The sequence below is a fragment of the Leucopleurus acutus genome, assembly GCF_964270905.1.
Source record: "Leucopleurus acutus genome assembly, chromosome: 19".
NCBI classification, from domain to species: domain Eukaryota; kingdom Metazoa; phylum Chordata; class Mammalia; order Artiodactyla; family Delphinidae; genus Leucopleurus; species Leucopleurus acutus.
This window is the reverse complement of record NC_139161.1, coordinates 46,798,185-46,812,488: the sequence shown is the minus strand read 5'-3', so window position 1 is coordinate 46,812,488 and position 14,304 is coordinate 46,798,185. Positions and strand designations below refer to the sequence as shown.

At 57.4% G+C, this 14,304-nt stretch overlaps 1 protein-coding gene across 2 annotated transcripts in view; it reads right to left on the bottom strand.

Moving 5' to 3' along the window:
- Positions 1-326: 326 nt before the first annotated feature.
- The window catches only part of ABR (ABR activator of RhoGEF and GTPase), a gene marked incomplete at its 5' end in the record, with an annotated part of 77,962 nt that continues 63,984 nt past the window's right edge, over positions 327-14,304 (bottom strand). For both annotated transcript variants that reach the window (XM_082861070.1, XM_082861069.1), the window contains 7 exons: positions 327-1,300; positions 1,927-2,074; positions 4,239-4,344; positions 5,625-5,759; positions 6,844-6,983; positions 7,676-7,785; positions 8,044-8,103. In XM_082861070.1, the coding sequence (XP_082717196.1) occupies positions 1,211-1,300; positions 1,927-2,074; positions 4,239-4,344; positions 5,625-5,759; positions 6,844-6,983; positions 7,676-7,785; positions 8,044-8,103 (789 nt within the window). In that variant the 3' untranslated portion in view covers positions 327-1,210. The remainder of the gene's footprint in view (positions 1,301-1,926; positions 2,075-4,238; positions 4,345-5,624; positions 5,760-6,843; positions 6,984-7,675; positions 7,786-8,043; positions 8,104-14,304) is intronic.

Below are 14,304 nucleotides of genomic sequence, written 5' to 3'. Positions count from 1 at the left end.
AGTGCTTGGCTGTGGAGAAAGTGTAAACCCTAAGGCGAAGGTGCCACGAGGTACGGGAGGCACCGGGAAGGACTAGCCCTCCTGGACAGAACCTGCCTGTTTCTGGACACCTGCTTCAGCCGTAGTAGCTGCCCTCCCAGAAGCCCAGCTCCACGAGAAAAGCCACCACAACTGCTTGCTGCCGAGAGCCTCTTTCCCCCCAGCCTAGGACACCCAGCGCTCCCTGGCGCTCCTCTCAACGTCCCACCTGTCCCTTTTCCTCGGCGGCCTGACCCTCCCACCTCCCCCAATTCTTTCCTGACCCTCTGGCTACCTTGGTAGCAGGTCACTTGTGAGTCTTGTATACTCAAAGGAAACAGAACACCAAGGGAAAAGGAACTGAAAAGCAGAAGAAACAGTCAAAGATGCCTCACTGGTACTGGAGACAGAACAGATAAACCCAGAAATGGAGAGTCTCAGGTGGAAAAATCCCAGAAATCCGCCCTCCAGCCTGTGCTAAGCTGAGGATTAGTGTGAGTCTGTCTCCTTGTCCAACATTTGCACAGGCGGCAAGGCAAGCAGGTGCGCTTCCGCAGGCAGAGGGCAAGGAGAGGCCGGGGGCGGCAGGCGGCGGCGCGGCACGGGCCACCACTGCCACCGCCGCCCAGGGCCTCCTCAGAGCTTTCGAGGCGCTGGATCAAAAACCAAGGCTGCACATGCATGCAGGCAGGCTGGGAGGGAGGAGAGGGCGGAGGAAGACCGAGGGGAGGCTGCCAGGAGGCTGCGATCTGGGGGCAGGGCCAAGAGAGGAGAAGCTGGCAGCAGTCACAGAGCGCAAAATAAAAGCCCTTGGACCGGACTCAGGAGGAAAGAAAGTGTTGGAGGAAATGAAAGAACAAAGCAGGCTGTCTGTGTGCCCGCACCGGGTCGGCCACTACCTTTCCTGCACGACAAGCAGACGTAAAACAATTCCCAAACAGCACGGAGCATTAGACACAACTAGAGGAACAGAGGGCAGAGCCCGGGGTGCGCAGCAAGGCTGGGGCCGGGTCAGCTGGCTTTGTACAAGGTGGCACAAAAGATGCACGTCTTCCAGTTCTTGGAAATCTGTGTCCCTTGGAGTCTGGAGCGCTGGGCTTGGGAGTTCTCTATTGTAGTCCTTCAAGTCTGGGTTGGGTCCCCAGCTGGAGAGGCTGGCTCGGGCCACCCCCCCAGACGCTCCCACCTCGGGCTACACATCGGTGGAGAAGTACAGTGTGTTCCGCTTCAGTTCTGCGAAGGAGATGGGGGGGTGCTGCAGGTAGTAGAGAAGGACCTGGACCTGCGGGAAGACAGGGGAGACTGAGGCTGGGGTCCTCGCCCTGGAGGCCCTCTGACCCGCTGAGAAGCCCTGGTCTCCAGGCTGGGCCCCTGTGGCTCCCCGCTTCCCCTTCCTCTGAAGCCCAGGTGTGGCTGCCCATTTTCAGCAGTAGAGGGCGCTGCAGGGCAGCGGGTGGGGAGCCTGGGGCCACTTCGCCAACCTCAGTCATAAACTTCCAACCTGCTCCAGAGCTGGGCTTTGGCTTGGCAGCCCTGCTTCAGACCAGACCCCGCCCTGGGTCTTGTAGGGCTCCTAGGGAAGCTTCCTGACCCTGGAAGCGATGCTAGAGCTTCCATGCGTGGGGACAAGGCCCCAGATTTTTCTGATACCCCTAGGCTTGCTTTCTGAGGCCCAGGCGCTCCCAGGATTGCAGCCAGCACTTGAGACAAACAACCTCTGGGCCCCTGGTCTAGGTTCCTACTTTTCAGCAGGACTGTCCAGAGCCCTGCCTCCCTGGTGACATCCTACCATCGTCCCCGCTGTCAGGAGGGGAGGGGGTTAGGAGTCCTAGCTGTTCTCTCTCCACCCCTCAGGGAGGCTTGTCCTTCCCCTCCAGCAGCCGCAGGCCACGGGCAGTGCGTAGGTACCTGTGCCATGACATCGTGGGACCAGATGTCGGCAGCCGACGTGAGGTGTGCTTTGCTCTCCACTTCTGAGGGTCTCAGTAACGTGGGGCCAAACACAGTAGCCAGGTTGTGAAGGGACATCTTGTTGACGGGCTCCTTCTCAGCAACCCTGGGAGGGAGGGGTGGGGAGGGGAGAAAACAGTCATTCCTGGCAGCCGCGTGGGGCTCCAGACCCTTGGCTGTTACCACTCCTGGAAGGATTCCCACAGGTGGTCACTAGCCTCCCTCTCCTGAGGGTAGAGACCGCGTGGTAGGGAGGGGACCCAGCCAAGGGACCAAGTTCCAAGCTATGTTCCAGTACGTTCCAGTAACAGATTCCCAGCTCCTGGGCCGCCCCTTGAACTGATGGTAAACTGTCAGAGCCAGAAGGACCCACTCCAACTCCCTTGCCTTAGAGACACTATTACTGGTTCAAGAACTTTCCCTATAGTAATTCATGCTCATCACAAACCTTTGGGTAGGTAATATTATCATCTCCACTGTACAGACGAAGAAACCAGAGTACAGAGAGGTTAAGTGACTTGCCCGAGGTTACACAGCTAGCAAGTGGCAGAGCTGGGGTCTGAACCCAGGCAGTTTGTCTCCAGAGCCCAGGCTCTTCCCCACCGATTGTGCGCGTTCCCCACGATCAGCCCAGCCGTGGAGGGGGGCCCTGAGGAAGAGTCCGAGCAGGCGGGGCTGGGCAGGGGGCAAAGGCCTGAGGTCTGCCTGCTGCACTGTGGCAGGAACAACCCTCATCCCAGATGGAGGCCAGGGGCTGTTCTTCCAAGCTTTTCCAGAAGGGTCTGCCTCATGGGGCTCCAGAGCTGCCTCCCTTTGGATCTTCCTCTGCATCTCTTGCATAATAAGCCAGATGCTCTGTAGATATTTCCCGAGTGACAGCAGGGGCTGCCATCTGTGGCTGGTGTCCAGCAGGCTCAGTACCAGCCAACTCATCAGAGAGGCCCTGTGCCTCCCCCAGTCCCAAGCAATGTTTCTGGGGCTGAGACCCAGCCGCCCTGAACAGCGCCCCTCGCCCCACTCCCACTACACCGTCACTCCACCCTCCAGGCCGGAGCCACGGATGCGCCTGCCGACTGCTTTGGAAACAGGCAGAAAAACACTGCCATGCCAGGAGGCAGCTGTGCAGCTGGCCCAGCCCCTCACCACACACACACACATGCGCGCGCGCGCACACACGCACACACACACACACACAAACACACACCCCGGCCAGGGCCCAGATGTGGGAACAGAGTGTGCCCGGTTCCCAGGGTGGAAAACCTAATGAATTTTCCTTCCCATTCCTCCTCTGTGTGTCCTCCCCACAGTGCTCGCCAAACTATTTGGGAATTGGTTGGGACTTCGGTCCTGGCCAAACCAGAGGGAAAATGTCTCATAATGGGAAAAACAAGACAGCAGCCCAGGCGTTCCCAGGTCTCTGGCCCTCCAGAGCCTGGCCTGGCCTGGTGGCCGAGCTGCCACTGGGAGCCTGGGCCTGAGGGCTCACGGCCCTTCACCAGGGGCTCCCTGGTCCCGGGTGGCAAATGGACTTAAGGGACGCCTGGGGACTTTTTCTCCCCACTCACACCTGGGACCAGTCCCGGACTCAAAAGTGAGTGCAAGGTCACCGTCAGGGCTAGCTTCCAGTATGAACTTTGCTGCAGGCATAACTTGAGCAGCTGTTGGTTTGACCTGACTGTGGAGGGGGCAGAGGAGAAGGTCGGAGGGCTGTAGTTGAGGATCTGGGGGGTGTGGCTTCTAAGGGCAGAGCTGCTGCTGACCCCAGGCAAGTCCCTGCTGGGCTGGGGACTCAGATTCCCTATCTGTTCGATGAGCTGTGGGTCAAGACCAGCGGGCTTCAGATTTTTTTGACTGTGACCCACAAGCACACGCACACACACACACACACACACGTCTGACCTGAGCATCCAGCACACGCAACGTGCGTAACTGAACAGAACAACAGGCACCCCAAGGCTGTCCCTCCTACTCCGTTTAAAAAATGCTAAGTGGACCGAATGACCTACTGACTGTAAAATCCACCTACAGTCCTTGGCTCTAGCCCTGCCTTTCTAAGCATTCTCTAGCCAGTATTCGAGGTTGCCATTAGGACCCAAATATTTCTCAAAAGAGAAGAATGTGAACACAAGAATCTGAAGAGCAAACTCTCACCCTGCCATGGTGTCCCAGCAGACACCGGCACCCACTTGGAGGCATGGAGGATGTGCCCTCAGCGGATGTGCCCTCCCCCAGCTGAAGCCTGCCCTGGCTCCCTGCCCCCTCCCCATTACCTTTTCAAGTGTTCCAGCAGGAAGAGGAAGGTGATGAGGTTGGGGTCTGGCAGGGAGCGGAGCAGGTGCATCATGCAGTTTTCCTTGGCAGCAGGGTCTGACAGGGCTGTGGGGAGAGAAGGGGCTGGGGCGGGGCTCGGCTCTGGGCAGGGAGGCCTTAGCCAGCGCCCTGTGGTCAGGAGGCTACGGGACACCACGGGAAAGCCCAGGCTGCAGGGGGTCAGGGGAGCAGACCCTGCAGGGAAGGGCCTGGTATTTCCCCAACAGTGGGCTATTGGAGGTTCCTACAGGAGGCCCCACCACAACCTGTAACTCAGCCAGGAGGCAGGCTGGTGGTTCAGCAGACACTGTTCTTCCCCTCCCTGCAGAGGCCTTAGGGGCTGGAGCCATTCCCCATACCTGGACTGTCAGGCTGAGTTTAAGACAGCGATGTCATGGCATGAATGTTCTCTCTCTCTTTTTTTGGCCGCACCACGCGGCTCGTGGAATCTTAGTTCCCTGACCAGGGATCGAAACCAGGCCCTCTGCAGTGAGAGCACAGAGTCCTAACCACTGGACCACCAGGGAATTCCCTGAATGTTCTTCTTCAAGCACCTCCGCTGCCGGAGCCCAGCAGTGAGCTGCCTTCCATGGGCTCCTCATTCCTGTGATCCAACCCAGGAGAAGACAAGGCAGGAGGGATGCACCCAGGCCAGGATTTGGCCCAGGTGGGTAGAGGCCGGGAGCCCTGCCAGCCAGGGCTCCCAGCTTCCTCCCCACCCTGGGCATAGGTCAGAGATGAGACAGTGCTCCTTTTGGAAGGCTCGGTACAGGCCACGTCAAGTGTACGCCTGCTCACTTCTTCTTGGCCCCAGGGCACCAGCCCCTGACCACCCACCTCAGGGCAGATTTCCCTGGGTGCCTGGGTTTCTAGGCAAGGAGGTCAGTGTCCAAAGAGGAAGCACAGAGGGCAGCCCAGAGGGATGAGACGGGAAAGGGGCAGGGGAGAGAGGGTCCAGCCTCCAGATGAGGCCCCAGCAGGCCACACCTTGCCCTCCAGGCCACTCAGCCACACGGCCCTATGCAGTGGGCAGATCAACAAGCAAGGGAAGCCACAGATCTCCTCTCTCACTCTTTTTTTTTTGCGGTACGTGGGCCTCTCACTGTTCTGGCCTCTCCCGTTGCGGAGCACAGGCTCCGGACGCGCAGGCTCAGCGGGCATGGCTCATGGGCCCAGCCGCTCCGCGGCATGTGGGATCTTCCCGGACCAGGGCACGAACCCGTGTCCCCTGCATCGGCAGGCGGACTCTCAACCACCGCGCCACCAGGGAAGCCCTCCTCTCTCACTCTTTACTGGTCAGGGAGGCCTGGCTCAGCCCAGCCCTCAGGCCCCCACTGGAGGCTCACCGATGCCCTCCATGAAGGCTGGGTAAAGTCGGTCTGTGAGGAGGGGCTCGGGCAGCTCCCGGAAGTATAGCTTGAGGGTGCCAGCGATGGCGTTGATATCCATGTCACTCAGCATCAGCAGGATGTCCTTGTTGTCTGTAGGGGAGACGGGAGGTCAGGGGCTGTGCTGGCTGAGCCACCTCCGCCCCCCACGCAGCCCACAACTGGGCAGGTAGCCCTGTTCCGTCCCTCTATCCATCCTGAGACAGCTTGCCCGGGACACCCCCACGCTGTCTCTGGTCTGCTCTCCCCAGGAATGGCAGGATGTAGGTAGTGTCCACAAGTGGCCTGTGACTCAGCTCCGTGGGGGGAGGGGAGCATAGATCATCATCCAGAGTCCTGGAGCCACACTCACACCTGGAGCCACACTCACACCACGTGTCCCATGCCCTCCTTCCAACTGGAATCGCCCCACTGCTAAGCCCCTCTCTGGAAGGCGCTGTGCATTTTTTATACCTAAAATCATGTTCCGACAAAGCCTCAGCTTCCAGGTGGCACAGAGGAGCCGTGTGCCAGCACGTCCCCAGCTCCCCACCCCAGGCTCCCCGAACACGTCTGCCGGGCAGCTGCCCAGGGACACCCACCAGGCCCCCTCTCAGCTCCCATGGAATCAGCACTGCCCGGCCAGTTCAGGTGTCCTGACTACTGGGTGTGCTGTTGCTGCAGCCTGAACGGCGAGATCGGGGAAAGAACCAGAAAGGTCAGGCACCACCACCAAGGAGCCCACAGTCAAAGCGAGAGGCAGCAATGCCCCTCCCAGAGGGCACTGGGGGCCTGGGAGAAGGTGGAGGTGCCCGTGTCAGCCAACCCAGGCTCAAAGCCCTTTAGTTTCCCTGCAGCCCACTGGGCACCAGGGAGCCAGGAACACAGACTCTGGAACCCGAAAGATCTGAGTTTAAATCAGGCTCAAAGCCTATATACTGAGTAATCCTGGGCAAGTGACTTGGCCTCTCTGAGGCTCAGCTTCCTAATCTGTAGCAATGGAGAAGAGATTGGAGGGCAGGGGTTCACCCCATGCCATGCTGGGCTGTAGTTCACAGACCGAGGCTCCTCTGCCATTGGCTCGCGGAGGCCTCTCCGTGGAGAAGCCTCCCGCTTCTGCTGCGCTCTCCTCCCAGCCCCACGAGCCTGCCGGAGCGCCCCCTCCCCGTTGCTGCCCAGCTGGGCCTCCCAGACTCACTGGCATCAAAGACGGCCTTCAGTGCCTGGATGTCTGTGGCCACCCCTGATATCCGGTAGATGCCAACCTCCTCGATGCCCCTCTTCTCCACCTCCTCCACGCACTGCCGGACGATGTAGGGCACCTTGGAGCGTTCCCGCCTGGTAGGGAGGGGATGTGAGGGGAGGGAGGATGGAGGGAGCCCCCCAGTGATAGCTATATGTACCCCTTCTCTGCAAACCTTGGCCTTAGAGAGCTCTGGCTTCTGGGATCAGGAGGTGGGGGGCAAGGAGAGGGCTGAGAAAGAGGCCACGCCACCCCACCCCCCAACAGCCTGCCTGCAGCTGAGGGACAGCAGGGGACAAAAGTGGGAGGGAAGAAGTTTTAGGAGATCAACCCAAAGACTAAAGAAAGAGTGTTCCTCAGAACAGAGGGCTCAGATTCAAATGCTATGGGGACACCCAGCAGGTTACCTACAGAGGGGGGTGGGCCAGGTCCTGGAGACAAGGGGAGGGCAGGGGGGCTGAAGGGTGCCCTCTCCCAAGGAGCAGCCACTCCTGGATTCCAGCCTGCCACCGTCACACCAAGACACGGGCCTACAGGTGTCAGATCTTCCCACCTATTACAAGAAGCTGACCATCTGGGATCTTCATGTGCAGTCTCCCAATGCTTAAGTGCTAGCTCATTTATTTCTAAAGCATCGTGTGAGGCAGAGAACACACCTCTGCAGGCCACTTTTGTCCTCCAAACTGGCCGTTGTGACTGTTGAACTGGAAAGTGATTGTTGAGGGGCCAGACAAGGGCGGGGGGCCTGGAGGGCAGGGCTGGCAGGGACCCCGGGCGCAGCACCTACTTGGTCACCACGCTGATCTTCACACCGAAGACGCCGGTCTGCTTTTTGGACGGGGTCCTCTTCAGGCTCATGTCTCGGCTGGTGAATTTCATGGAGAATTCCACTTTGATCTGGTTGGGGGCAAGGCAGGTACAATCCCCCAGGGCATGAGTGCCCAAGGAGTGCCCCCCAGGACTGCAAACAAGGGCTACCTCTCCCACCCAGGGCTCCCTGAAACACCTACAGGGTGGGAGCGAGAGGGGTGGAGGCAGAGGAGAGGGGGGAGGGGCTGGGCTAAGGAGGCGGGGGTCCGACAGCCTCCCCAGGGCACCAGCAGAGGCCAGGCTGCCCACCCACTGTGCAGACACTTCCTATCTCTCTGGGCTCACCCCATTCATCTCAATCACATCTGTGTGCCAGTTCTTCGTTTCTACAGTTTGTGGATCCAGCTGCAAAGAAAGAGAGAGAACGTGAGAGAGAGAGAGAGAGAGAGAGATGACAGCTGAGACCAAGCCAGAGCTCTCCCTGCTGCTCAGCCACAGCTCAGAAGTTGGCTAAAAGGTCAGGAAGGTGGAACTGGGGGCCGATGCTTATCTTGACATCAGTCCTTCAGGGGGCTCCAGCCCCCAGGCCCCTCCTGCCCTGGCTAGTGCAGGACTGCCCCCACTCTGGGAGGGCGGTGGGGTGCGCTCTTAGGCACATTCACCCATCACCTCTCATTCACTCCTGACCCCACCCTGCGAGACGGGTATTATCACCCCATTTCACAGATGCAGAAACCGAGGCTCACAAACCATCAGCAACTTGCTCAACTTCCTGAACTGGAGTTGACAGCAGGGGACGTAGCCCGTGTACCTGGAGGTGGCGAACGGGAGGCGGTGCCACGTAGAGGTGAAGAGCCCTGGGTCTGAATCCCAGCTCTGCCACTGCCGACTGTGTGACCTTGGGAAGTGTTCACCTTGCTGAACCTCATTTGTTTCATCTGTTCACTGAAGCCAGTAAAGAACCTGCCTTGCTGGACTGTCGTGAAGACTCAGTAAGATAACGGGTAAATGGCTGGTCTCCCAGAAAGCAAACACTCTGTAGAGGAGGCCCCCAAACTGGGCAGGAGCCCCAGGGAAGTGGAGGTGGCAGGGGGAAGCGCAGAGACATCCACAGGTGATCAAACGGGACTCTGTTTCTCTGGCTCAGTGGCCTTCGAACTGTTTTCCCTGTGCATCCGTAAAGTAATTTGGAAAAACAATGCACACCCTGGCACATTCTTAAGTCAACATGTGAATATTTCCAGAGCAAGTTTAAATAGCTGCAAAGAATATAATTTCCAGAATAATGTAAATATTTACATCTTAAAATAAAACTGTTACATCATTCTTTTAAATGTATTCAGTGGAATCCAAATTCCATAGCGATTTGATATCCACCATCATCCATTTAAAAAACACATAAACAAGTTCTTCTTTCCCTTGTAGAAACCCTGCAACGTTCCTTTTTCTCTTTGATTTTGTGTTTCTAGTCTATTTCTCCCGAAGAATTATGCCCTAGTTTGCATTTTTCTTTTTTAAAGTCTTTTATTCCTCACCCTATTATATTTTGCTTCAACAAAAATGTCTGTATAAATGGAAATGAAAGATCTCCTGAGACCACTAGGCTCCAAATGTTCGAAACATGTTCTGGGTTAGTTATTACAACGATTAGCAGGACATAATAAAAAATTTGACCAACACAGTACAAATTTTAATAAATATTCAGCAGCAAAGTACCATCCTGGTGGAATTGCATCACTTAATGAGATGGGTAGAGCATTTTTTCTGTTTTAGTTCATGTATGTATACAAATATTTGCTAGGGTGAAATGGGGTTTTAGCATCAATACTGTTTTAATTTTTACTTCATTTTTTTAATTAAAATTTTATTCTAATGAGACTCCACCAAGATTTTTACCCAGGGAGTGACATGATTTAATTAGCATTTAGTATTGCTTAAAGATCTTGGTTTTTGTTTTTTTTTACCCTGGCCGCACAGTACAGCTTGTGGGATTTTATTTCCCCAACCAGGGATAGAACCCATGCCCCCTGCAGAGGAAGCGTGGAGTCTTAACCACTGGACCGCCAGGGAAGTCCCTTGGTTTGGTGTTTAAAGATGTAAAGGATGAAACGTCTTGTTCACATACAGTAGATGGGGCTGAACCTCTTTCCTCTGTATTTGCTTTAAATTGCATAGATACCTATTATCAGTATTTATTTTAAATGATCTCAGCTGACCATTTCCATCACTTTTGTGGAAAGAAAGAACTGGAAACCACGTGACTTGTGAAAGGGCCGGAAACCCAGCTTTTAGAGTCTTTTACTTTCTCAGCTCCTACATCAGCACTTCAAGCGGCCCCTCTGTTGCCACCCAGGAGGACTGGGAGCCCTGGGAGCCCTGAGCCGAGTCCCCCAGGAAGCCTCGGGCTCTGCTGCAGAGCGAGGTGCTGGTGCAAGGCCCTTCTCTGGCGGGTCGCTCTTTGGCAATAGCTCTGGCGGGAGCTGAGGATCTGCAAGCTGAATGCTTTAAAACTCTTCTGCCCTCATACCCCTGGACCGTCTCTGCACCCCCAGGGCATGTGCACCATAGTCTGAACACTGCTGCTCTAACAGGCCCCTCGCCACAAAGGAAAGCTGGACCCGAGTCAGTCCAGGGTGGGCTGGGCCCCGGTGCTTCTTACAGCTCAAGGTAAGACCCCCGCACCTTCTATCACCCACACGCCCGCTGGGGACAGGGGGCACCCAAGCCTCCGACAGGGTCTGGGCCCTGCATCTGGGCCCAGGCCCAGCCTGGAGAACAGGACAGAGGGAGAGTGGTGTGGAGAGGACTGAACACCTCCTCAAACATGCTAGGGAAGCGTGTGGCACTCACAGCCTGGCTGCTGCCCCGACTCTCTATTCTACAAGGCTCGGGGCCAAGTCCTACTGGGCCCCTGAAACCTTCCTCCCCTAAACTTTTTGTCCCAACCCTCACCGGGCCTGTGGCACAGGCTGCTCCTTCCACTTCCTTCATCCCCTCCTGAATCCTGGGTCTTGGACACAGGGCCTTGGTCTGTCCCCAGCCCTGACCTCGAGCAGTGGCCACCTGGGGTAGAGAGATCTCCACTGCTCTTCGTCAACTGGGGCAGATACTACCCTTGGGACACACATTCTGGAATGACCACCTGCTTCTAATGCAGCTCTCTCCAGTCATCAGCATAAGCCTCAGGCCAATTCTGTGGTCCTGGCCCCTAGTGCCCCTCCCCTGCCCTAGCCTCCCATGACCTGGCACCTGCTGTGGACTGAGCCAGTGGTCCCTCCCTGGGTCCTTGAGTGCTATGTGGACATAGCCCAAGTGGGGAAAGTGCAGGGAATGAGAGTCAGACCGACCTGGGTCCAAATGTTCACTCTTCCACTCAACTCAACTCAACTCAACTGTGTGAATGTGGGTAAGTCACTTAACCTCCTGGAACCTCAATTTCCCTACAGGGGTGTCCATACCTGCCTCAGAGTGTTGCCATGGAAAATAGTAACAGCGACTGATGTGTGGTGAGCCATTTCCTGTAAGTCTGGCTCTATGACAAACCCCTGACATACAGCATCTCAATCAATCATGATAACAAGCCCATGAGGTTTAAGCCTTTCTAGCTGCTCCCCTTCTACAGATGAGACACCAAGGCTTAAAGAGAATGAGGAGTTTGCCCAGTGCTCCACATCTAGGCAGTGAGAGCTGGGGTACAAAACCAAGTATCCCTGACTCGCCCCAGCTAAGCCTGCAAGATCCTACCCAGCCCAGCTAGGTGTCCTGCACCTAGCCTGGCATCCTTGCCTCTTGGCAAGGCAGCTGCTATGATCATTATTTATCTAGAAAGGAGACATCGGCCCTCCACGGCCTGGCCCCACAGGCTGACCTGGGTGCTGGCAGGCCAACCCCAGTACGATTCTTTCATTCCTTCCCTCCCCATCACTTCTATTCCAGCTGCCAAGTAGCAACCCTACATTTTCCTGGGAACATCTGAGACAGGGCCTTAGCAAGCCCTGATACTAAGGCCTAATCCCAGCCCTGCTTCTTCCAGAAAGCCTTCCCAGATAACTCCAGGCCTCAGGAACCTTCAGTTCCCCTCTGCCTCCCTGCCACGCTAGGACCCCGTCCCCTGCACAGTTTGCTCTTGTTTCAGCCTGTCTGAGGCCAGGTCTGGGTAAGGTGGCACTGTCGTGTTTTACTGTGAGTCCTGCCACCGCCCTATGCCAAATCCCGTCTGCAGGTGCGGCCCTGCCACCCGCGTGGGGAGGCCTGCCCAGCCCCTCGGTGCCCTGACAATGAAGCCCTGTCTCCCAGGAGGCCTGCAGCCTCCAGAAACCAAGTCTATTTCAGGATGTCATTTAAATACAGAGAAGGGAGGGTGCAGAGTAGAGAGGGACATGGCACATTTTCCAGAGGAATAATGCTGTCTGAATTGCTGTGGTTATTTATAACCCCTGGGAAATGCGGACTTTGCTATTTCCTGATTAGATTAGCGCTGGGGGTGGAGGAACCAGCTCCCTGGATGTCAGTGGACAGGAACACCTGACCGCTCACCCTCCAGTCCCAGCCGATAGGTGCTGTGCCCCCCCCGCCTGGGGACCAGGTACCAGGGGGATACCAGATCACCTGAGGTAGTGACACAGATGGGGCTGTGAAAGGCCAGGCTGGGGAAACCCCCCAAGAGGGGCCCCTCCTTCACCACACAGGTAACAAAAACGCAGTGGGGCTCCCCCCGAGGAGCACAGGCAGGAGACAGAAGCAGGCCACAGAACATCCCGGAGAAAGTTATAAACGAGTGGTTGAACACAGCCTCTGGGAGCAGCTCGATTATGTCCTTTTTGCCTTTGCATTTAGACCTGGTCAGGTCATGGCTGCACATTCAGACCTCTCCTGTGGAGAAGCCGCTGCCCTCTGGGACTGATGTCCCCGAGAGAACCCCCCAGGTCCCCTGCGACAACATCCTGGGCCCCCGCTGGGAATCCTGCATCCCAGGCAAGGAGTCCACAGCGTCTGAGAGAGAATCTGGCAGGTGGCTGGGTTGCTGCCTCACATTCCTGGGCCTCGGCAGCCTCACATCTAGGACAGGAAATGGGCTCCCCAGCCTTGCAGGGGGCTGAGAGGATTCGAGGCCCTGAGGCCAGGGGAGGATGCTCTATGTGCACCCAAACACCCCCCAGGTGGTGGGTGCGGCCTTCGCTTCAGGAATGTCCTCAGGGGTCTCTTCTGAGGGGTCTAAGCCCTTCCTCCCACCCGTTTCTCCCCAGCCTGGGGCAAGAGACCCTAATGTTCTCCTCTCTGGCTCCAGAGCTGTTCACGGCTACTTCCTAGTGCTTGGGATTTCGGAGGCACCAGCAAGTTTGGGGGCCCCCTTCCTGCTCCCCCTAGTAGGTGACAGAGTCCTTTGGACGGTGGGCACGGTCCTCCCGCCATCCCACACCCCCTCCGCCACGCAGCTCGCCCCTCCCTGCGGGCCCTCACGGGGGCTCAATCCACAAGGAGGGGTCAGTGTGGGATAACCTGTCACAACCGGCAGCTACGGTCCCAGCACAGAACACAGAGCAGCGGCACAGTTACTTTGGGAGGTAACACGGGGGCTTGCGGGTGACAGGGACCCGTGAAAACAGTATTCACCTGGGCTCCCAAGGGCTCCCAGACCCCACTTTCCCACCCTGTGGCCCCTTGGCGCTGAGCCTCTTCCCTCAAAACCTCACACTGTCATTTCCACAGCACAGGCCCTGAGGAAGCCCACCTCCTTGTGCACGACCCCTGACCTCCTGTCCCTCTTGGGCCCGGCCCCACTCTTTCTTTCGCTGAGCACTGCTCTACCCTCTGCCCTCTGGGCCTGGGGCCTGGCATCCTGGGCCTGTCCTGGGTTGGTGGCATGGACTTCACTCGAAGCCCAGAGTTGTTTTGGGGGCTGATAAAAACTAAGTGCAGTAAACCATAGTATAGCTGAAGTTGTCACCCTCACAGGTGAACAGGACACCGAATAGAAGGCAGAGGTGTGGCTGTGTTTTGGGGACCCGGCCGGAGGCTGAGCGCTGGGCCGTGGAGACCAGGCCCTGAGCCGGGTGTTTTGTCTGACGGGGGGACATTTCCTGTGGCTCCCAGGTCAGTGGCCACGGTGGCGGCCCCGGCTGGCCTTCTCCTGCCCTCCCCCAAGTGCATGCACGTGCTCTGGGCTGGTCCCCTTGGGACACCAAAGCCAGCCTGTCATTGGGGCAGACCACAGGCGTGAGAGGCACGGTAGGGCTGGCAACGGGGGGAACAAACAGGGCACTGCCAAGAGCCTGCCCCCCTCCCCCCCGCCCCGGGAAGGGTACTGGAGGGTTCCGTCAACGTGGCCGCTTGAGAGAAACTCAAGAGAGGCAGGGCGGAGTGGGAGGGGGCGCTGGGGCCTGTATCCTGGCTTCTAGCTCAGCAGCTGGTTTAGGGGAGACCAAGGTAAGCCTCAGTAAACTGAGCCCATTTTCCCAGGGGCCGGGCCCCCCCACCATAAGGTCAAGCAAGCTCTGTCCCTGCAGCCCTGGCCCTGCAGGGTCAGGCACCCTCTCCAGGACAGCCACACGGACGGCCTGTGCACACTGTCCTTCCAGGCACCGGGATGAGGCCACTTCGCTTCCG